We start from the raw sequence: 24,411 nt of genomic DNA on the forward strand, positions 1-24,411 counted from the left end.
CAATTAGCCATTTTCCCTCCCCGGTGTCATGTGACTTGTTAGTGTTACAAGGTCTCAGGTGTGAATATGGAGCAGGTGTTTTAAATTTGGTTTCCTCGCTCTCACACTCCCTCATATTGGTCACTGGAAGTTCAACATGGCACCTCATGGCAAAGATCTCTCTGAGGGTCTGAAAAAGGAGTTGTTGCTCTACATAAAGATGGCCTAGGCTATAAGAAGATGATCAAGACCCTGACACTGAGCTGCAGCATGGTGGCCAAGACCATACAGCGATTTAACAGGGCAGGTTCCACTCAGAACACGCCTCACCATGGTCGACCAAAGAAGTTGAGTGTACGTGCTCAGCGTCATATCCAGAGGTTGTCTTTGGGAAATAGACGTATGAGTGCTGCCAGCATTGCTGCAGAGGTTGAAGGGGTGGGGGGGTCAGCCTGTCAGTGCTCAGACCATACGCTGCACACTGCATCAAATTGGTCTGCATGGCTGTCGTCCCAGCAGGAAGCCTCTTCTAAAGATGATGCACAAGAAAGCCCGCAAACAGTTTGCTGAAGACAAGCAGACTAAGGACATGGATTACTGGAACCATGTCCTGTGGTCTGATGAGACCAAGATAAACTTATTTGGTTCAGATGGTGTCAAGCGTGTGTGGTGGCAACCAGGTGAGGAGTACAAAGATGAGTGTGTCTTGCCTACAGTCAAGCATGGTGGTGGGAGTGTCATGGTCTGGGGCTGCAAGAGTGCTGCCGGCACCGTGGAGCTACAGTTCATTGAGGGAACCATGAATGCTAACATGTACTGTGACATACTGAAGCAGAGCATGATCCCCTCCCTTCGGAGACTGGGCCGCAGGGCAGTATTCCAGCATGATAACGGCCCCAAGACGACCACTGACTTGCTAAAGAACCCAAGGGTGAAGGTGATGGACTAAACCCTATTGAGCATCTGTGAAGCATCCTCAAACGGAAGGTGGAGGAGCACAAGGTTTCTAACATTCACCAGCTCAGTGATGTCATCATGGAAGAGGACTCCAGTGGCAACCTGTGAAGCTCTGGTGAACTCCATGCCCAAGAGGGTTAAGGCAGTGCTGGAAAATAATTTTGGGCACACAAAATATTGACACTTTGGGCTCAATTTGGACATTTTCACTTAAGGGTGTACTCACTTTTGTTGCCAGCAGTTTAGACATTGATGGCTGTGTGTTTTGAGTTGTTTTGAGGGGACAGCAAATTTACACTGTTACATAAGATGTACACTCATTACTTTACATTGTAGCAAAGTGTCATTTCTTCAGTGTTGTCACATGAAAAGATATAATCAAATATTTACAAAAATAGAGGGGTGTACTCACTTTTGTGAGATACTGTATACACACATACACATACACAGACACACACACACACACACACACACACACACACACACACACACACACACACACACACAGTGGGGAAATAAGTATTGAATGAGTCAACATTTTTTTTTCTACAGGAAATATATTTCCAATGAGGTTATTCACATGAGATTTTTACCAGACATCAGTATTAACTCAGGAAATCCACAAATATTAAGAATTCACAACATTAAAGTCCATAAATAAAGTTATGTGCAATAAAGTGGAATGACACAGGAAAAAAGTATTGAACGCACTAAAAAGCAGTTCTCCAAGGCAAGGTAAGGAAAGGAACCAGCTGAAATCCGTAGGCAGTTAGAAAGTAATATATAGCAGTGTTTAGTAGCAGCTGGGTTAGTAAATTGATGGTCTATAAAAAGGCTTTTCGTTACCAAGATGTCATACAAGAAACATCTCATCATGGGTAAAAGCAAAATGCTTGCCAAAGACCTTCACAACCTTATTGTTGCGAAACATATTGATGGAATGAGATACAGACCTATTTCAAAACTTCTTAATCTTCCAGTAAGCACCATTTATCCACAAGTGGAAGCAACATCACTCAGTCATCAACCGGCCACGTACAGAAGCTCCTCGCAAGATGTCTGACCAGGGAGTCAGGAGAATAATCAGGAAAGCAACCCACGAGCCAAGGACCACTCGGAAAGAGCTCCAGAAACACTTGGAGGCATCAGGTACCATCGTCACAGAGATAACAATAGGCAATGCACTCCAACACCATGGCCTCTATGCATGCTCACCTCGAAAGACTCCATTACTAAAGAAAAGGCATGTCGAGGCTCGTTTAAAGTTTGCTACAACTCATTTGGACAAGTCTATGAAATACTGGGAGAGTGTAGTCTGGTCAGATGAGAGCAAAATTGAACTTTTTGGCTGTCACGCTGCCTACCATGTTTGGATAAGAAATGGCACTGCAAATCACCCTTAAAACACTATACCAACAGTGAAGTTTGGAGGTGGAAGCATCATGGTGTGGGGCAGTTTTCCATCGCGTGGTACTGGCAGACTTCATATAATTGAAGGAACGATGAATCTCCTTTACTGGAAGATTCTTGAGAAGAGTCTGCTGCCATCCACCAGGATGATGAAGATGAAACATGGGCAGACCTTCCAGTAGGACAACGATCCAAAGGATACGGCAAAGTAAAATCTCAACTGGTGTCAGAGAAAAAAAAAATCAATATGTTAGAATGGCCCAGTCAATCACCTGCCTTGAATCCAATTGAACAAGATTTAAAGACAATATGTTTAGAAGAATGGGCCAAAATGACACCTGAATACTGCGGCCAATTAATTTCTTCATACAGGAAGTATCTTGAAGCTGTCATTACAAACAAAGGCTTCTCCACCGAGTATTAACTAAATTTCAGTTAGCATATTCAAAATTTTTTTCCTGTGTAATTCCTCTTTATTACACACAACTTCATTTATTGACTTTAATGATTGGATTTCTTTATACATGTGGATTTCTTGAGTTAATACCAAGCTCTGTTGAAAATTTCATGTGAATAACCTATTGAAGTCACCTACATCACCACAAGTTATTTGGAAGGGGTTCAAGAAAAAAGCCTCTTTTCTCATCCAAAAACAAACTCAAGCATCTTCAGTTTGCCAGACACTACTGGAACTTCAAATGGGATCAGGTTCTATGGCCAGGTGAACCCAAAATAAAGCTTAGAGGTAGCCATATGGAAAAGTACCTCATGCCCACAGTTAAATATGGTGGTGGCTCTTGAATGTTTTTCTGCCAGAGGACCTGGACATTTTGTTAGGATATATGGCATCACAGACTCAATCAAATATCAATAGATATTAAATGAACACTTGACTACCTCTGCCAGAAAGCTTAAAATGGACAGTGGTAAGATCTTTTAGCAGGACAATGATCAATACACCATGAACATACATCAAAATCAATACACAAATGGTTTACTGACCGCAAAATCAAAGTCCTGCTGTGGCCATCACAGTCCCCATAGAAAACCTGTGGGGGTGAACTGAAGAGGAGAGTCCACCAGTATGGATCTGGAAAGATTCTGTACGGAAGAATGGACTCAAATCCCTTGGCATGTATTATCCAACCTCATCAGGCATTATAGTCACAAAGTACTGACTAAATGGGTGCCAATAATTGTTGCATACCTATATTTAACAAAGATTTTTTTATAAACCTTTGTTTTGTTTGCAAAGTATCTGTGATTTTTTTTTTAACAAAAGATCAAAAGGTTAAACAATAAAGATAATTTTTCACAGCCTTCTTTGCTCATATTTACCAAAGGTACCAATATCAGTGGAGGACACTGCAGCTAATGTTAGTTTACTAGTTAGCCAGTCTCATGGTTACATCAGAGAACAAACAACTCCTGAAATAATGTAACTCTGGTCAACAACACTGTTTAGTGACTGATAAGTTTACTGTGAACACCCTCTCTGATTCCTGTGTTGGCACCTTTTCTCTTTGTTTCTCTGTTGACTCACATGAGGACAGATGACGCCCCTCACCACTTGCACATTCCTTTGTCTCCCTGAATACCATGTGTGTGCATTTATATACCTTCATGCAAATATGCCCTTCTGCCTATTCAATCAATAGTTAACCCATTGTCTCTGTTGCGTGCCAAGGCTGATACATACTGTGCCTTTCTTTGAATAAATCAGAGATCTTGCCATTTGAACTTTTTGTGTCATTTGGCAAACTCTCCCAAACTTGGAAGTAGTGTTTCTCTCTGCATTAGTATAAATATAAATGGTATAACCCTATTTTCAAAGAATTTTGAAAAAAGAGGATAATCCATAAGTCCATCTCAGTCATGTACTATATCACTTTCTTTTTTTTTTCCTGAACCTCTTGCTGTTTTAACATACTTTACCGCCATGCTGCACCTTCCTGCTGTCTTTGTTATATATTGTGTGTTATTTGTTCTGTAAGTAAATCATAAGACCTGGGTGGAAGTGGTCAGTCTAAATCAGTGATAGCACTTAAACTGAATTATTCAGGAAGTACAGCTGACTCCACTATCGTCAGGCACTCTAACTGTTGTAACTCTGATGCTCATGCTGAGTCTTAATTCATCTCCTTTTGAAATCATAACAGGCAGACCAGTTCCAAATATGTGGACTAAAGCCAACCCTGGTGTTTCTTTTACAGGAGATCTGGACGTGATTGTTGGCGATTACACGCAAGCGTTAACCCTCTTACCCCGTATAGCCGAAAAACCGGCTTTCCCGTCTTTGATCTATTCCCGTAAGTACAATATACCGGCTTGGTCGTCTATGCCAAATCCCCGTAAGGCCGATATAGAGGATTTACAGTGTAAACGTTATCCCCGTAAGGCCGGTGTACCGGCATTACTCTGCTATGATTCCTTACTTATTTAATTATTATTTTTTGACCCGGAAGGTTGATGACGTCATGACATCACAACATGATTATGTTATTACGCCGGCATTATGATGGAGCTGATCCAAGCGTGAATATTGGTGTAATAATAGAAGTGAACTAAAAATGCCAAAGCGAAAAGCTAATCGTGTTCCAGCTAAAGTTACACCTACAGTGAACACAGGTACATCTAAAACAGTGAAAAAAAAAAAAAAGAGAAAACATACACAGTTACACAGGCAAGAGTGAGGATACTAGATAGTGACAGCAGTGAAAGTTCAGGCGATGTTGAAACCGAAACCGAAACTGATAGAGAAGCAAACTCTCCTGATTCAGACCCTGATCCATCATCTTCAGCATCAACCAGTGCGACCAACACTGCAGGGGTCTGGAGTCATAACGGGACCATTTCTGTGCATTCGTGAAAACAGTACCTGCTGGTCTGATTATCACCAGAAACTTGACTTTTGGCAGCAAAATGCATTTTTTAAAATTATTTACTTGAATTTATTCAAAGGCATTGACCACGCTGATGCTCGTATAGTACTTCTAAATGAGTAGAAGGATTTTAGCGAGCATTTTTTCGTAATTTCTCTAGTTAAGTATTGTGCTCAAAGTTTAGTAAAAACACTGAACTCCTTCATTTCAAAGTAATATTACGCAAATACATTATTATAAGTTGTTTCAAGGCTTAAAAATGTTAAAATTAAAATGTTGATTTTGGCCCAGGAACTCAGGGTTGGCGTGCTGTTTCTCTGGGGAATATAGGGTTGTGGGACATAATACTGTGGGAACTTAGGGGTAAGAGGGTTAATTGAACAATGTGCATGGTAATGTCTTTGCTTCTCTGCTTTTACCTGCAGAGAAACCTATTCCCCTTTTCCCCAGGTGATACAGTACTAGAAAAGCCTCAACCCTAGGAAGGTTGGAAAAGCCACCTTTGGACCTCACACAACAATGATAGCAGTCACTCGCAGTGGATTCATGCCAGTAAATGGAAACAGTGTCTGACCTGAACCAGCTCACTCAAGAAAGGTGAAAATTCACAATAAAGCAGCCCTTAGGGGACCTCTTCTCTTCTCACCTTAACAGATATAGATTTTTTGTATTAGCCTTGAAAACCCAAGTAATAAACAGCAACTCATGCCCTATCTGGACGGAGTGGTGGAAGCTATCGTAGGCTCATGCACTTTTCTCACATATGGGGAAAGTGTGTGTGCGCAGGTCCCGCTGAGACTAAGAGGGCACTGATAAGTTTACTGTGAACACTCTCCCCTCGCTGTGAACCCTGTCGCCAGTTCACCGGTAGTCCTTTCTTGGACCAATTTTGGTAGGTACTAACCACTGCATACCAGGAACATCTGACAAGACCTGCCGTTCTGGAGATACTCTCACCCAGTCGTCTAGCCATAACAATGTGGCACTTGTCAAAGTTGTTCTGATCCTTACTCTTAAACTTCGAGAGCTGGCTAATCACTTATTCACTATTCACTGTAATGAATACTAGCGAGCCAACTAAAATTACTGGAAATTTGTCTTATACAGAAACCTTCACACACACAGAATCCAACTGAACGCTGAAAATAAGGTAGATACTTCCACATTAATATTTGTTCAATATATCCCAAGTATAAACAATAAGATACAAATGTAGCACAGACAATGACATTAATGCTTTAGGGATGCTGAGAACACATTTATGGGTACTTGAAACCCCTAAAAAGAGTCTAAATTCCCCTATCAGGACTGCAATCCACTCAAAAAACTGATTTAATTAGAGTTAATGAGAAGGTAAACAATATTAACCATCAATAAACAATAATCTCACTTTTCCTTATACTCTCTGAGCTTTGTGAAACTAAGTGAAAACTAATTCTTTCGTTTCAAAGGCTGTGCTACGGAATCCTAAGCGGCCATGCATTTTTCTTTTGTTTTCTTGTGATCTCGACTTAATTTTCCGGTGTACTGACATCCATCATCCCGAAGTCAATGGAATTTTTGAATGTGTTTTTTGGTTAAATGCCTGAAATAAGGTCTGTGGTTAACACAAGTTCAATACATGTTCACGTTTTATACTACCCCATAAATTACATCAGTAATACCCCACTCAGGATTTTTTAAAAAGCTTTTACGTGTCTTGAAAAAGACGGTTGCTAACAAGTGGCTAAAGGTTGTCAGAGACATTAAACGTCATCACGCCGAACAGGAAAACTCATATACTACAGCCTCATTGTGTTTATACTCGCACTCTTGCAACTCAAACTTTCCAACTTGTAGATTTATCAATTTATCGTATTTTCCAATTGTAATGTTTTTTAAAAATAAAGATTGGAAGAGTTGTCGGAAGCGTAGTAGAGGTGACGTTGAAGTCATGCGACCGTGGTGTAGTTCGTTTATAGCCGAACATTAGCTTTTTACTTCTGGTGAGTGGCTTCAAAATCTAATGAATCTTATCTTAATGAACGAAATATGTAAGAATCATAAACTTTTGTTGGTCACAGAGCTTATTTTCTGCAATAATCCAAAAGCCAATGGAAAAATCCTATCTGCTTTTTGTCGGGGGAACCAGAGTGATGCCAACTTCTGGGGTGGTCTACAAAAAGACACCATCCCTGCAGGATTGACGACTTCCACATTAGTGTTCAACACTTGAGAAGGGAGACTCCCCTCTCTCTTAATGTGGAGATAAAGTCCATCTCAACAATGGGCAATTATTACATTTATGATGGAGAAGATGCCAACATGCATGTAACACCAGTCCAATCACATTTATGTCGAGATCACGAGAAAACAGAAGAAAAATAAATAATGCATGGCTGCTTAGGGCTTCTGTACTGTCCAGTGTGCCAGGATATTCTCAAAAATCTGTGTGGTTGCTCTGATCTCAATTCACCTTAAAAGCAACAATCTGGAAAATGACCTCTACCAAGAGTGGCAACTCTCAAGTTCCCAAGCAAAACAAGAATTCTCTCAAAACAGGTAAAATAACTGCATTTTTTCAACACAAAACCTTCACGGAACTGCCTTTCCATGTTAAGATGTTCATTATTTAAGATATTTTCAAAGATAGAAAGTCACCCCAGTCTTTTTGAATAGAATATTACATTGATTGAAGTGGTACAAAAAAGTGATAAAAGAAAAGCACAACCAGAAAAACAACAAATTTACCTTTTACCCTCATGAAATCCAGATTATATAAATATGCAAATGCAAGTCTCCCACCCTTTATTCCCCAACCCCTTACCCAGAAAAACTGGTAGAGACCACTCCCATCAGGACAGAAATTTTTCATCAAACATTCTCAAAATCACTGTTTCAACCCCAAACCGAACAGCAAATTGCACAGTTGTGTATCCGCATTCTGATACACAACTGAGTATTAGGTAGAGTATACTCACACTCATCGTAGAAACCATAAATGCGATTGATTGAGGCACATTCATGGTTGCCCCTGAGCAGGAAGAAGTTCTCTGGGTATTTGATTTTGTAAGCCAGCAGAAGGCAGATGGTCTCGAGTGACTGTTTGCCACGATCTACATAGTCCCCAAGGAACAGGTAGTTACTTTCAGGGGGATAGCCACCATACTCGAAGAGCCTGAGCAGATCATAGTACTGCCCATGGATGTCACCTGCAAAGAGAAGAGCAGGCCCACTTGGACAACTGCTAAACAGAATATGAATTTCTGGCTTTAGCTGACATACAGCTGTACTGTGGGTTATGTTTGACAACTGTGTAAGTTTTACTCACCACAGATCTTTAGAGGGGCCTCCAACTCCAGCAGGATAGGCTGGCTAAGAAAGATCTCACGTGATTTCAGACAGAGACCACGAATCTCATTCTCCTGCAGCTGAACATTCTTACCAGGCTTTGACCCTCTCACTGCAGAGGAAACGCACATGAAATGTTCATAAGGTTACCATTCGGACCTTTACAGAAACCATTTTTACACAACAGCCTTCATGTGTTGAATTTTGAAAGGCAATTGAACATTCTGAGTAAGATAAGAAAAAAGTCATTAAGATATAAAGAAAACAACAAAAAGCTGTATATACATAGATAAATACTGCAATCAATCAATCAATAATTTTATCTGTATCTTTGTTACGCTATAAGTACTGCACGTAAATCAGAAGCACTTTTTTTTTTTTTAAAATTGAGTGATTTATTACTGGTGAAATGAATGCAGAATGAGTGATGCTGCTCCTGGACAGGTATGTAAACAAAACTGTATAAAGCTTTGATTTGTTTGAATAATTGGCTTCAAAAATGTTTTTATCCCTTAGAGAGAAAAGTAAGGCAATGCTTTGGATGAACTACGATTACAGAAATGCTAGGTAACTCCAGTGCAGTTACCAGTGCTAGAGATGCTAAATAAATAAATAAATAAATACTGGCACTTAAATGCACATTACAAAGAAAAACAAAACATTCATGGCCGTTCTAATACAAAAATATGAATTTAATCAATGTAATGCAAGTAAAAATACAAAAGTAGGAGTACCAACTGACAATATACTGGTAAACAGAAGTCAACATTTACCTCCAGATAGTGCTGGGTGCTTTTCACGATTAATTCTTTTCATTCAAATGAATGTTTTAACACAATTTTCAAAATGTTCTAATCAAGAACCTGTACATGTTCATATATAAAGTGTCAAGGTTTAATTAAAACATAAATGCCATTTAAAATTCTAAACCAACATGAAGGAGAAAAAGACTTCTTAACTTGATAAATGCCACCTCCTACAGCCTGCACTACTCCCAAATGTTTTAGATTATATAAATAATAAATAAATAAATAAAACCAGCCAGATAAAGAGGCAGTACTGCGCTGAGGAATGAGCTCGCAGCAAAGAAAGGTGGAAATATCTGGTTGTGTCTGTAACCTGGTTGTGTCTGTAGATAAAGCATTAATCGTCGGAGACTTTAATATTCATTTTGATAACCTGGAAGACCCTCTAAGATTAGCGGTTGTGTCCATCTTAGATTCAGTAGGGATTAATCAGAACGTAATCGGGCCTACTCATAATGGTGGTCACACTCTTGACCTCATACTAACATACGGACTAAGTATAGAAAATATCATTTTTCCGCAGTCTGAAGTTGTCTCAGACCATTATCTTATCTCGTTCATAATACGAATTGATCATAATATTTCCACCTCGCCTCGCTACCGCGTAAAACGTACCTACACATCAGCTACTGCACCGAGCTTCATAAATAACCTCGCAGAAACATCAATTAGATTTGGATCACCGTCAGATCACATAGAACTCGATCAGGCGACTGAAAGCTTGGAGTCAACACTCCGCTACACGCTAGATAGAGTGGCTCCACTCAAAAGGAAAATAATTAGAGAAAAAAAATTAGCACCCTGGTATAACGATCAAACGCGAAACTTAAAACAGACAACTCGACAATTAGAACGTAAATGGCGTCAAACCAAACTGGTGATATTTCAAACAGCATGGAAGGAGAGCCTACTGAAATATAGGAAATCTCTTGGCGATGCTAGAAAAATCTATTTCTCCACCTTAATAGGAGACAACAAAAACAATTCTAGATTCCTTTTCAACACAGTAGCAAAATTAACTAGGAATAAAACGACTACAGGGAGAAACACTCAATCATTACATAGCAGTGAAGATTTCATGAAATTTTTCATTGATAAGGTTGAAAATATTAGACGTGAAATACAGGCCATTAAATTAAAACCGGACAGTACTGTAACAAACCCATTACATGACAATGTAGCAATATCAGATCAATGTTTAGAGTATTTTGCTCCGCTTAGAGAGACCGAACGAGCTACATTAATCTCTTCAGCCAATTCATCAACTTGCATACTAGATCCCGTACCTACATGTTTGTTTAAACAGATTTGTCCAGGAGTAATTGAACCACTTCTAAATATAATCAATTCTTCCCTAAGCACTGGCTATGTACCTAAATCACTTAAATTAGCAGTTATTAAACCCTTGATTAAAAAACCTGATCTTGACCCGTCTCAATTGTCCAGCTATAGACCAATATCAAATCTCCCCTTCATCTCTAAGATTTTAGAAAAGGTTGTAGCAAAGCAGTTATGCTCGTACTTAGATAGGAATAACATTCATGAAATATATCAGTCAGGATTTAGACCTCATCATAGCACAGAGACAGCGTTAGTTAAAGTAGTAAATGACCTTCTACTGACCTACGATCAGGGTTGTGTCTCGCTGCTTGTGTTACTCGACCTTAGTGCAGCTTTTGATACTATAGATCACACTATTCTCCTTGATAGATTAGAAAATGTTGGTAGTAAGGGAACAGTCCTCTCCTGGCTCAGGTCTTATCTGACCGATCGTTATCAGTTCGTAGATGTAAATGGTGAATTCTCCATGCGTACTGAGGTTACTTTTGGAGTTCCACAGGGTTCTGTTTTAGGCCCACTGCTCTTTACTTTATATATGCTACCCCTAGGTCAAATTATTCGTAAACATGGAATTAGCTTCCACTGTTATGCTGATGATACACAGTTGTATGTTTCAGCGAAGCCAGAGGACAAACAAAAGCTTAGTAAAGTTGAGGATTGTGTAAAGGACATTAGACATTGGATGTTAATTAACTTCCTTCTACTTAATTCTGATAAAACAGAAATACTTTTATTAGGCCCATGTGTAGCTAGGAGTAATCTTTCTGATCACATGGTTACTCTGGATGGTCTTTCTGTTTCATCATGTGCAGCAGTTAAAGACCTTGGAGTGATTATTGACTCCAGCCTATCATTTGATGCTCATGTAGATAATATTACTAGGATAGCCTTCTTTCATCTCAGAAATATTTCTAAAATAAGAAACATATTGTCACTACATGATGCGGAAATACTAGTTTACTGTAATGCCTTACTGTCTGGATGTTCCAGTAGGAATATAAATAAGCTCCAGTTAGTCCAGAATGCAGCTGCTAGAGGCCTAACTAGAACTAGAAGGTACGACCATATCACACCGATATTATCAATACTGCATTGGCTCCCAGTAAAATCTTGCATTAACTATAAAATACTTTTATTAACCTATAAAGCACTAAATGGTCTCGCGCCACAATATCTAAGTGACCTTTTGGTTTTATATAATCCGCCACGCCTACTTAGATCAAAAGATGCAGGAAATTTGACGGTACCTCGAATAGTGAAGGCTACAGCAGGGGGAAGAGCTTTCCCTTATAGAGCCCCACAGTTATGGAACAGTCTTCCTATTACTGTTCGGGACTCAGACACAGTCTCAGTGTTTAAGTCTAGGCTTAAACGTATTTGTTTACTCAAGCCTACCCTGACTAGATTATGTTCTACTACTTCGCAGTCATAATTATCTTTTTTCTCCCTCTCTCCTTTTGCCGAGCCCCACACGAATTTATGGAGATACTAGAGATCCAGATCCTTTCTGCCTCTGGATGGAGCTCAAATCTTCTTTAATTCCAGACTGCTGGGACTACGGCTGCTCCTAAGGCCATACAGACTTCATATGAATCCATAATGAACTTTTTCACACTAACTGTTGTTACCCAGATGAGGATGGGTTCCCTTCTGAGTCGGGTTCCTCTCAAGGTTTCTTCCTCTTAAAACATCTTAGGGAGTTTTTCCTTGCCACCGTCGCCACTCAGTGGCTTGCTCAGTTGGGATAAATTCGCACCTTTAATATCTGTATACCATGTTGATATTTCTGTAAAGCTGCTTTGAGACAATGTCTATTGTAAAAAGCGCTATACAAATAAATTGAATTGAAATATCACTTCAGACATATGGAATTGGTGCAGGTTTGAAAAGTCAGATAAACAGGTTAATGGAAAATATAATGCTGCATTTGATTTATCTATTTGCCAGTCAGAATTATGTTATTGTAAGTGAACATGAATCATGTTCATTTTTTATTAGCAACAAGTTAGGCAGCTGACTTATGAGTGATGTATATTTTCCTCCTCAAACAGTAAACTATATAGTTAATGCACCAGATTTAACAAGCAAATATAGTGTGGATATAAATCTACACACCCCTGTTAAAATGACACGTTTTTGTGAAGAAAAATGAAACCAAGATAAATCATGTCAACTTTCTCCACCCTCAATGTGAAATTACAACATATAACAATAAAGTGAAAAACAATCGGAAACATTTTAGTGAAAAGGAAAAATAAACTTACAATAACCTTGCTGCATAAGTGTGCCACCCTTTTATACCTGGGGATGTGGCTGTGTTGAGTATGAACCAAACACATTCAAACTCATGCTCAAAATTGTCATACAGCAGTCTGTAATTAAATTATTCTGATTAACCCCAAATAAAGAGCATCCATTTCTATAGGAAAGGACATAAATGATAACAAACGAGTTACAATGCTGTTGTGTATGTCTGGTCCTGAAGCATTTAAGGTGGCATTTTTAAAATCAAGACCCGTCTAAGCAAAATGTCTAACATACTTTTTAAGTCTAGGTAAAACTGAACAGTTAAGGTATTTACAAAAATAAACGATGAAGTGGCATTGCCAGACCCTTTAAATATGACTGAGGGGACAACTTTTCACAGAGAATGTTAAACATTTACCTGAAGAAACTTATCTAGATATTATCTGGTTGATATCGAGTGTGTCTACATGAGAGATGCAGTAAAAGCATATTGTAGTCTGGATGCTTACAATTATTTCCTTAGCGTAAAAGTTCGGAACACTTCGTACAACGTGGGCAACATTTGTCTTGTGTTTAGTGAAGCTGGAGCAAGTAAAACTGTGTCAAAAAAGTACTCTGCATGGATCAGCACTAAGATGACCAGGGAGGTTATTGTTGGACATTGTATCTGGTTAATGCACAATGTTAACAACCACTATTGTTATTGTTCAAAATGCATTAGCGCATGTTGGAATTAACATTAAATCAAGCTTAATAAGTGACTGAAAACTAATTAATGCAGATAGCTAATGTTACACAATATAAAATGTTTACAATATTAAATAGTAAAGTGTTACTCATTAGATGTGTCAGCTGACTTGATAGCTAGATAACTAATGTGAACTGCTACTTTCCTAATGATAAAAAAACAGCACATTTAAAATTGATACGGAAGTACAATCCTGGCATTTTCACTACAAATGTATCAAATCACTCCCTAACTACATATGAACACAATGACAGCGCCACAGTGCCTGGTCAAATATGCTGCATCATACTTAAATAGTGCACGTAAAGAAATACAAATACTTAGATGGCAAAAATGTTGTTTATTTACTAGAGGTAAAATGTGTGCTACATATCCTAGAGTTGCTAGTTGGTATACAGCCTTCTCGCTTCATTGCTGCAATCCAGGTGCCTCACTGTTTTTTTTTTTTTTTTTTTATAAAGTAGGTTAGGTTAGATCCAGCGCACGGTGGCTTAATGGTTAGCATGTTTGCCTCACACCTCCAAGGTCGGGGGTTCGATTCCCACCATGGCCCTGTGTGTGTGGAGTTTCCATGTTCTCCCCGTGCTGCGGGGGTTTTCTCCCCCAGTCCAAAGACATGCATGGTAGGCTGATTAGCATGTCCTTACTCTGTGAATGTGTATGTGATTGTGCCCTGCGATTGGACTGGTGTACTCTGTCTTGTGCCCCATGCTCCCTGGGATAGGTTCCCTGTGACCCTGAAGAAAAGGATAAGTGGTATAGAAGATGGATGGAGGTTAGATCCAGCCTTGATGGAACATCCAACAACCAAACAACATGGTCTTACGTTGTAATTTTTTTTTTTTTTTTAAATCACACAATTAAATACATTACCACTATTTCACTGTGTACAAACCACCTCCAGCTGTTCTGAATGTGCTCGACAACAAACCAACATCCAAGGAACAAAGACATTACTTCTGTAAACAGACAGTTAACCATTTAAATGGTCTATAAAATAATTTTCAAAATATTAGATGTACCATGGAACACCATAAAGGCCATCTTCACCAAGTAGAGAAAATGGGTCACCACAATGACTACCAAGAACAGGACAAGATTATGACAACAATCTTTCACCTGGACTATGGGGTAGGATGGTTAGATGTTAGCCTTTCCTCACCAAAAACATTCAAGCCCAACTAAATCATGTGGGAAAATGTTTTAAGGTCTGATAAGACCAATTCCAAAAGGCAGGGTTTTCCCTACCATAGAAGGCTAGGCGCCTTAAGCCGAATGAACGTAAAAAGGCATTTAGGCGACATATCAGAATGAATGTAAATGGAGAGAAATCTACGCGCTGTCAAACAAAAGGTAAGATGGCAACAGGAATGACCTGCCAAACAACAAACAGTGTCTGGATGAACATTTGAGTGATTGGTGTATGACACCTGCTTATCACCAATAAATAAATCATAAGCATTTTCAAAATAATTACGTTTGTTTTTTAAAAAAAAAATGTTTATTCTTCCTATATGCACAAATTAAGGTAATCCAGATATTTTCATTTAATCTGAAACATGTTATTGGTGAAATGAGTAGATTTTGACTATAAGGACAATAAGTGATCCCGCATTCTTTCACAAATATAGTAGGAATGGTCTAAAACAATGTGGAAAAAAATGCAAAAATAACTTAATTTCCTTTGACTAATTTAAAACTCCCAATTACCACCACACCCCCGGAACCCAGACAGCACCTAAACCATCTGAAAACCTAAGAAGATCCCTGAAACGGTATAATAATTCCATAATTGCAAAAGTAAGTAAAGCTTTATTTATATAGCATTTTTTTAAACAATGTTTACAAAGTGCTTCACATAAGACATACAGTAGATACAGGAAAATAATAATCAGTAGTAAGAAATAAAATGACAAATAAAAGTAATAAAATCCTAAGCAAATAAAATAGAAAAGACTACAAATAAAATCAAGTAAGGAAAATAATCTGGTTTGAGGAAAGGCCCCAGTGAACAAATGCACTTTAAGATATTTTTTAAAAGTGCTAATTGAATCAACTGCACGTAGGTTGTCAGGGAGGGACAGAGTTCCAAAATTTAGGCCCATAGCGACTAAAGGCCAACTCCCCATTTTTCAGCCGCATTTTGAGTACAACCAGCAGGTTGTTGTTGGATGACCTAATTGATCTAGCAGGAGTATATTTAGTGATCATATTTCAAAGGTATGTAGGAGCACCACCATGAAGACATTTGAAAATTAATAACAGGATTTTAAAATCAATTCTGTAAGATACAGGTAGCCAGTGAAGTGATTTAACTGCTGGAGTGATAGGATTCTTCAGTCTAGTACCTGACAGCATTCTAACAGCAGCATTCTGAACTCATTCCAAGTGTTTAATAGAGCTCTTTGGTAAGCCAACCAAAACACTGCTGCAGTAGTCGAGTGCAGATGTAACAAATGCATGTATGAGTTTCCCACTATCTGCGTGGGAGAGAATATCGCATACTTTAGAGCTGTTACAAAAGATGATAATATGCTGTTTCACAAACACTGCTAATATGCTTAAAACTGAGATCACTGTCAAAAACGATCCCTAAATTCTTTATGTAGTCATTAGCCTTGAGACACAAGGAGTCTAGATATGGCATAATTAACTTTCCCTGTGCATCATTTCCTATAAGTACCTCTGTGTTATCTTTATTTACCTGCAGAAAGTTCTGTGACATCCACATGTTTATGCTCTCTTTGTAGTTTACAACGGTGCTAAGCCACTTGTGGGCATCTGGTGCAAGTAAGAGAGTTGCAGGTCATCTGCATACGGATGGAAGAGATTAATTACTCCAGCTAATAATAATAATAATAATAATAATAATAATAATAATAATAATAATAACAATAATAATAATAACAACAACAGCACTTTACATTTATATAGCTCTTTTTTTCCTAGAAACTCAAAGCACTTTACATAGTATGGGGGAGGGAATCTCATCAACCATCACTAGTGTGTAGCATCCACCTGGATGATGTGCTGGCAGCCATGGTGTGCCAGAACACCCAACACACACCAGCTATTCGTGGAGAGGAGAGAGTGATGTAGCCAAATTCAGAGATGGGGATTATTAAGGGGCCATGATAGAGAAGGGCCAATGGGGAATTTCGCCAGGACACTGGGGTATACCCCTACTCTTTTACGGTAAGTGTCCTGGGATTTTTAATGACCACAGAGAATCAGGACCTCAGTTTAACGTCTCACCCAAAAGACGGTGTTGTTTCTACAGTATAGTGTCCCCATCACAGACCACACAGACCACAGGGTCAGCACTCCCTGCTGGCCTCATTAATACCACTTCCAGCAGCAACCTTAGTTTTCCCCCCAGGAGTTCCCCCATCCAGGTACTTACCAGGCTCAACCCTGCTTAGCTTCAGTCAGAAACCAGGCAAGAACTGCAGGGAGATATGGCGCTGGCCGCATATACAAGTTAAATAACAAAGGAACCAAAATTGAGCCTTAGGGAACACCACAAGATATCGCATGACGTCTGGAGGTGTGTGTACCCAGTGCAACATAATATTCCCCTGCCACTTAAGTAGGATCTAAACCAGTCTAGGATAAGGCCTGATAAGCCAACCCAGTTTTGCAGTCAGTGAAGCAGAATCCCATGGCCGACCATGTCAAAGGCAGCACCTAGATCTAAAAGAACTACAATTGACATTACCTCGGTGTTAATTTTGTTGCAGATCATTTAAAACTTTTAGAAGAGCAGTTTCTGTGCCAAGGTTGGACCAAAAGTCAGACTGAAAAGTCTCATTAAGATTATTGATGTTGAGAGTTCTTGAGCTGTATGGACACAGCTTTTTGTACTACGTTAGCTGGTTTCACAACCACAATGCCAGCTGTCTGAAACAAACATAATTTTGGGCCCTTCTTTCAAGTGCTTCGCCAGGTGTTTCCTTGCTTTGCTTGAAATGAACGATAGCATTGGTTGCACACCAGCAACCGATGCTAGCTTTCCTCTATTTTCCTCTCAACGAGTCGGGGCGGAGGTAAACTTGTTAAGCTAAGCTAATCTTCTGGTTTTTTTTACATGTGTGCTTGTAGGCGTTCTTCTTCTTCTTCTTCTTCTAATTCTTCTTCACCACTTGTGGACCTACTAAAAACACGCACATATTTGCTGCCCACTTCAGTTCCAGAAGAATTGCAACCTCTGTACCTCTGTTATTACAACGGTACTTATGCTACTGCAGAAAAACAAGTACCGTCACATTTTAAGAATGTTGGTACCGAAGTATCAGTTCTCGTGACATCCTTAGTAGGGACTGCTGAAAATGTAGTGGGAAAGGGAATAAATCTTGGGGTGCGATGCTGACTGAGCTTAGTTAGAAGCCCATGCATTTCATCCATTTCTTCTGGCATATTTCTCAGTCTGGTGATGACTGATCTTAGGGGTGACTGTGGCTGTGCTGTCCACTTGCCAGGGTTGTCGGTAGCATTGCTGACATTGTTGTTGCTGCTGAAGGCTGTTAAGAGTGGATGAGAGATGCTGTAGTGTAGGTTGGAAGTGTGCACTTGAGTCCCAGCAATGTTCAGATGAAATCAGTCCACTTTAAATAGATGTCTTCGCTCCCAGAACAGGTTAAAGCTGTCCGTGAAATGGACTCCTTGGGCAGCGCATGTAGAGGCCAGCCAGGTGTTTAGCCCCAGCAGCCTACTAAAGCGGATGGACCCCTGCCTGATTGTTGGTATCGGGCCTGATCTATGCAATTTGACTGAGGTGTTTCTCTGTGCAGGGACTGTGCGCCCAAGACTTATCCAGCCGAGGTCTCCATCACGCCGGTGCTGACACATCATGGACCTTAGGTGAACCGGCACTGGCCAGGCCCCAGGCGAAGACCTCTCCAGCTATACCACCCCCAAAGTTCGAGATTCCAACCAGGAACCGCTTTGCCCCTCTCCGTCAGACCAGACTGGACACTGTGATCGTCAGGAACTCCATTGTGCGAAACGTCTGCGTTGCTTCAACTAAGGGTAAGGTGTGCACACGTTGTTTTCCTGGTGTTTGTGTCCTTGATGTCGCTGCACAGGTACCAGGAATCCTGAAGAAGGATGAGAGCATTGGAGCAGTCGTGCTGCACACAGGGGCAAACGACATCACGCTGCAACAGACGGAGGTTCTGAAGAGGGACTTCGCCAGAATGATCGAGACGGTACAAGGCAGATCACCCACCACAAAGATCATCATCTCTGGACTAAGGATGTCATGAGAACCGATACTTCAGTACCAAGTCGGTACCAACAGTCTTAAAACGTGACGGTACTTGTTTTTCGGCAGTAGCGTAGGCACCGTTGGTAATGAAGGTACCGAGGTTGCAATTCTTCCAGAACTGAAGGGGGCAGGAAATACACGCAAGTGTTTTAGTTGGTCTACAAATGGTAAAGAAGAACGCCTACAAGCACATGGGAGAAACTACAGAAGATTAGCTCTGCCCCAACTCGTTGAGAGGAAAAGAAAGGAAAGCTAGCATCAGTTGCCGGTGTGCAACTGATGCTATCGTTCATTTCAAACAAAGCGAGGAAACACCTGGAAGTTGGCGAAGCACCTGAAAGACAGGCCCTATATTATGTTTGTTTGAGGCAGCTGGCATTGTGGCTGTGAAACCAGCTAACGTTATGCACCATGTAATGTTTGTGATCACCAGTTATTTGTTAACGACGCTAACGCATTGCATTGTTATAAACTACTTCCTTAATGGGCCACCATGCACCACCACTCAGCCCCTGTCCTGTCAGCAAAATGTAGCCTAATGTCACTAATAATTATTCAAATGTTCATGCTTTTAATAAATCTTTTTGGCCTGCCACCATATCAGTGAATTTAAACTAATGCTTGCATTTAGAGTATCAGGGGTGTGTGTGTGTGTGAATGTGCGCGAGAATGCGTGTAGGAGTACACCTTAGTACTTGAAGCCTCCACTGTTTTAGTAGTCATTGTCAGACAGTGTTGATAACTAAAATATCTCCCTCTCTCTCTTTTTGCCAGTATCAGCCGGAGTCGGATGTCCTCCAAGAGATTTCTTAATTTATTTTATACTACACCGTGGTATCGACTTTGGTATCGAGTATCGTGTACTTTTGGTGGTATAGGTACAAACTACTAGATTTTTGGTATCGTGACATCCCAGGTTTGTACTAACGGGCCCAAAGTATGCCATGAAAACATTCCCCACACCCTTACACCACCTCCATCAACCTGGACTGTTGACACAAAGCAAGTTGGGTTCATGGATTCATGCTGTTGGCACCAAATTCTGACTCTACCATTTGTGTGCCTCAGCAGAAATCAAGATTCATCAGACCAGGATAAAATTTCCAGTTTTTAACAGTCCAGTTTTGGTGAGCCTATGCCCACTGCAGCCCCAGCTTTCTGTTCTTGGCCGACTGAAGTGGAACCTGACATGGTCTTCTAATGTTGTAGCCCATCTGCCTTAAGGTTTGATGTGTTGTGCATTCTGAGATGCTTCTCTGCTCACCACACTTGCACGGAGTGGTTATCTGAGTTACTGTAGCCTTCCTGTCAGCTGAAACCATTCTGGTAATTCTCTGTTGACTCATCAACAAGGTGTTTCCATTCCACAGAACTGCTGCTCACTGGATGTTTTTACTTTATTGCACCATTCCAAGTAATCTTGAGAGAGTGTAGTGTTCAGTTTTGTATGTTGAACTGTTTTCAATATCATTTACTATTCTGATATTGCAAACTAAATTCTGAACATTATGCTTCTGGCATGAATTTATGAATTAACAATTTTTGCTACCTTCCTTTATTGAAGGTGGAGCAAACCTGGCTTCTGACAGTTTCTGACAATTTTAAGAAGGAGGGACATAGAGCATACTCTTTCTGCTATTCAAATGACAATTGCAATAAAGGTTTGAGAGCAAGTGTCACATTACATAGCAATACCAGTGGAGTGGAGCCTTTGGGAAACATTAGAAGGTTCAACAAGGAATCCAAATGAGTGCTATCCCTTGCCCAGCTGTGATATCAGCTTACAATAAGGCCATGGGAGGTACTGACCTCTCAGACATGCCGATCTACCTATACAAAACACCAATGAAGTCAAAGCAGTGGTATCTCCCTTTGTTTGGCTATACACTTGACCTCAGCATTTGCAATGCATGGCTAGTGTACAGAAGTGCCTGCACCCTTCTTGATGAAAAACCTTTGCTATTGAAGAGGTTTAGATTGTCTGTGGCAGCACACTGAAGGCAGTCAACAAACCAGCAAATTTTGAACAACCACTGACTGTCAGCAGGAGACATTGGAGCCCCAGACCTAAACCAAGAACATCTCAGCCCCCATCTGATGGCCACTATGATGGCTACAGTCACTGGCCTGAGTTCACTGACCAGTAGGCCAGATGCTAGATGCATCACGCTGGAAGTGTTCAAAGTGCCATGGTGGACAGTTGTCACCATGGCACTGACATGAATAACACGGACCTAAAATAACTGACCTGAATAACACTAACAAATGCTTTTCTGCATTCTACCAGAAGTGAGGGATTGCATGCAGAGATGATCTGTACAGTAATTTTAAAATGTGTAAATTGTTTATAACTGTTTAAAAAAAAAAAAAAAAAAATTAAGTATACTTATATTTCTATTTATACAGGTGCATCTCATACAAGTTCACTTTTCCTGTAATTTAATTCAAAAAGTGAAACTTTCATATATTTTAGGTTCATTACACAAAGTGAAATATTTCAAGCTTTTTTTGTTTTAATCTTGATCACAGCTTACAGCTCATGGAAATAAAACATCCAGTATCTCAAAATATTAGAATAAAGAGTTTATAATAGAGAAAATGTCGACCTTCTGAAAAGTATGTCAACTTATGCATTCAATACCTGGCCGGGGCACGAATTACTGCATCAATGCCGTGTGGCATGAAGGCAATCAGCCTGTGGCACTGCTGAGGTGTTATTGAAGCCCAGGTTATTATGATAGCAGCCTTCAGCTCGTCTGTATTGTTGGGTCTGGTGTCTCTCAGATTCTCTAAGGGGGTCAGGTGAGCTGGCTGGCCAATCAAGCACAGTAAAACCATGGTCAGCAAACCAGTTACTAGTAGTTTTGGCACTGTGGGCAGGTGCCAAGTCCTGCTGGAAAAGGAAATCAGCATCCCCATAAAGCTCATCAACAGATGGAAGCATGAAGTGCTCTAAAACCTCCTGCTAGATGGCTGCATTGACTATGGACTTGAGAACTATGGACTTTAGCTGGACTGTTAATCATTCGGGCCTGAGGCCAGATTCTTCTCCATGCATTTTTTCCAGCTCAGCTAGTAGCCTAAGTTTTGTTTTATGAACACTGAGGTAACTTAGCTGTCAGCGTATAGCATGATCAGAAAAAGTTGGATTGTTGATAAAACTTGCCTCAGGTGTTTTTGGACTACTACTACTACTCACTGTTTGTAGGACTACTAGACCAATAAAATATTAAAACGTTTCTAACTAGACTAGTTTGGGGTCTCAACGCAAGGGGAGGCACAGCCATCATTGTATGGGTTTAGCTGCTACAGAGCCATGCAAAGTACATTATCTTTCCTTATGCTCTGCTCATATCATGTTCATGTAAACTAGAAGTCCGACATTCACACACATTGTTTTCATGCTCAGCATGAGAGATTGTTAGTGTTTCAGTTTCAACCCCTTCACTGGTTTAAAAAAAAAGAAAAATTAATCAGCGTATATCCATTCCCCCACCCCCCCACACTGACTGTGCATTTAGACGTCAGCCAATAAGGCAAGTATTTCCGAGTATTTTCCTTTAAGCACCGTCTGTATTCATTAGTTGACATTCAGTTAAATAGTGACAAACCACTCCAAGTGGAGAATAATTCAGGGATGATGAAAAAAATCTTCGGGGCTACAGACATATTTGGACAAGCAAACATTTGATCATCTTTGAAACAGTGCCTATTAAATAAAGTTAATAAACTTGAACAAAACTACAAGGAAAATTAGCTTTTTCAATCATTTATTCAACTGAAATATCAATGTGAGCTTCTTCTGTGGAAAAAGTAAGACCCCGTTTAGCAGAAATAACTTCTTGTAGGCATTTTGCATAATTGTCTACCAGTCTCTGACATCGGCTTGCTGGAATGTATGACCACTCTTCCATGCAATATTCTTTCAGTTGCAAGATGTTTGAGGGTTTTCTTGCATGTACTGCCCATTTCAAATCCCCCTACCCCCGCAACGGGATTCAAATCATTTGGCTTTTAAATGGCTTTGACTAGGCCATTCCATAATAAGGCTGTGAAGGTGGCCATGACAACGGCCGCACCACAGTGGTAGTTTGCCACCGTGGTGGTGGAGTGACGACTGCAGTAGTGTCGCATCACATGCCACGTTGATGTTTCTGCTTGAGTGGGCACTATGACAAGTACAATGTTTTGTACACAAGTGTAATTATTATTATTATTATTATTATTATTATAATAAACAACAGTTGCAATATTAATTTGTATTTATAACCTACCACATAGAGGGAGATTTTAAGTTAACGCACAAATTACATAATCAAACACCCATATGGTGTTGTCTGTTAGTTTAGCGCAGGTTTGACCACGGCAAAATCCAGTCAGATAAATTCTGCGATTTCACTTCAGGTCCTGCCGTTTGTTAAACAGACAAACACTAGCCTACAAATCTCAGGAGCCATCTCTAGACATGTCAACCAGATGCATTTTTTAAATTTTATTTAATATATAGATTTTTAACATTATTTAGGTTACCATCCTACTGGTATTTCTTTATAGGCTTGGTTTTATAGGCTTGTGGTATATTACACTTGTAAAAGAAATCCACTGTGTTTCACTTCTCCTCTCCCTTTTGCAGGTCAATCACATTAAGTATCCCACAGGGCCCTCAGGCTGTTCCTCATTGCAACAACACAACACAACAAGGCTGTATTGAGTTGTTTCACTGAAAAAAGTGCTAAAATAAACATTTTGTCATGGAACAGATGTCAACGGCTCATTTAATTTTTTTATATTTAGGTTGTTACTTAGCTGAAGCCTATAAAATTGTATATATTATAGTGATTTATATATTGATAAAATTTCACCCCTACACCACCCAAGAAGCTGCACAACTGATGTACACAACATATGCAAGTTGATATCTAAAACTCCTGCCGCTAAAACTGATAAGGGATTTAAGCAATATGCTTTCTCATACATATGCAGCTACAAGGATATGTAGTAGTCACGAACGGAAATGCTGTACAATGTCACTAGCTAGCTAACGCAAACAAACTATCTAGTCTTATATAAGGATGTACATAATCACATTAACACGCTGTTCATTTTTTCACCAGTATCAAATACAGACAGGCTAACTGGCGGTGTCAGCATTAGGGCAGCCTGTCACAGGTCTATGAAGAAAAGCGAGAAGCCACACAGCCTGAGAGTAATGTTAGGGAAGGTTTGGGTGTTCTGTTCGAGTTCTCAGTCTGTTCCAGTTCAGGGACAGTTTTTAATCAAGCCTTTCAGAGTTGGAATAAGAACAGACAAATCTGTGATCATGAACAAGCCCCTTTCTTATCTTGAGACGCTTGGTAAATGCATGCGCAATTGTTCCAAGTTCACTGTTGTTGTCTACGTGTTAAAAGACGAGGATAGTGAGGTCACTGGGATATAGTGGGGTAT

General features: G+C 39.9%; 1 protein-coding gene across 1 annotated transcript in view; it reads right to left on the reverse strand.

Moving 5' to 3' along the window:
• The window catches only part of ppp1cc (protein phosphatase 1, catalytic subunit, gamma isozyme), a 63,702-nt gene that overhangs the window by 35,559 nt on the left and 3,732 nt on the right, over positions 1-24,411 (reverse strand). The window contains exons 2-3 of the mRNA XM_053677198.1: positions 8,539-8,670; positions 8,189-8,419 (exon numbers count right to left, since the gene is read on the reverse strand). Of these exons, the coding sequence (XP_053533173.1) occupies positions 8,189-8,419; positions 8,539-8,670 (363 nt within the window). The remainder of the gene's footprint in view (positions 1-8,188; positions 8,420-8,538; positions 8,671-24,411) is intronic.

The sequence above is a fragment of the Ictalurus punctatus genome, chromosome 28 (assembly GCF_001660625.3).
Source record: "Ictalurus punctatus breed USDA103 chromosome 28, Coco_2.0, whole genome shotgun sequence".
In the NCBI taxonomy this organism is placed as follows: Eukaryota; Metazoa; Chordata; class Actinopteri; order Siluriformes; family Ictaluridae; genus Ictalurus; species Ictalurus punctatus.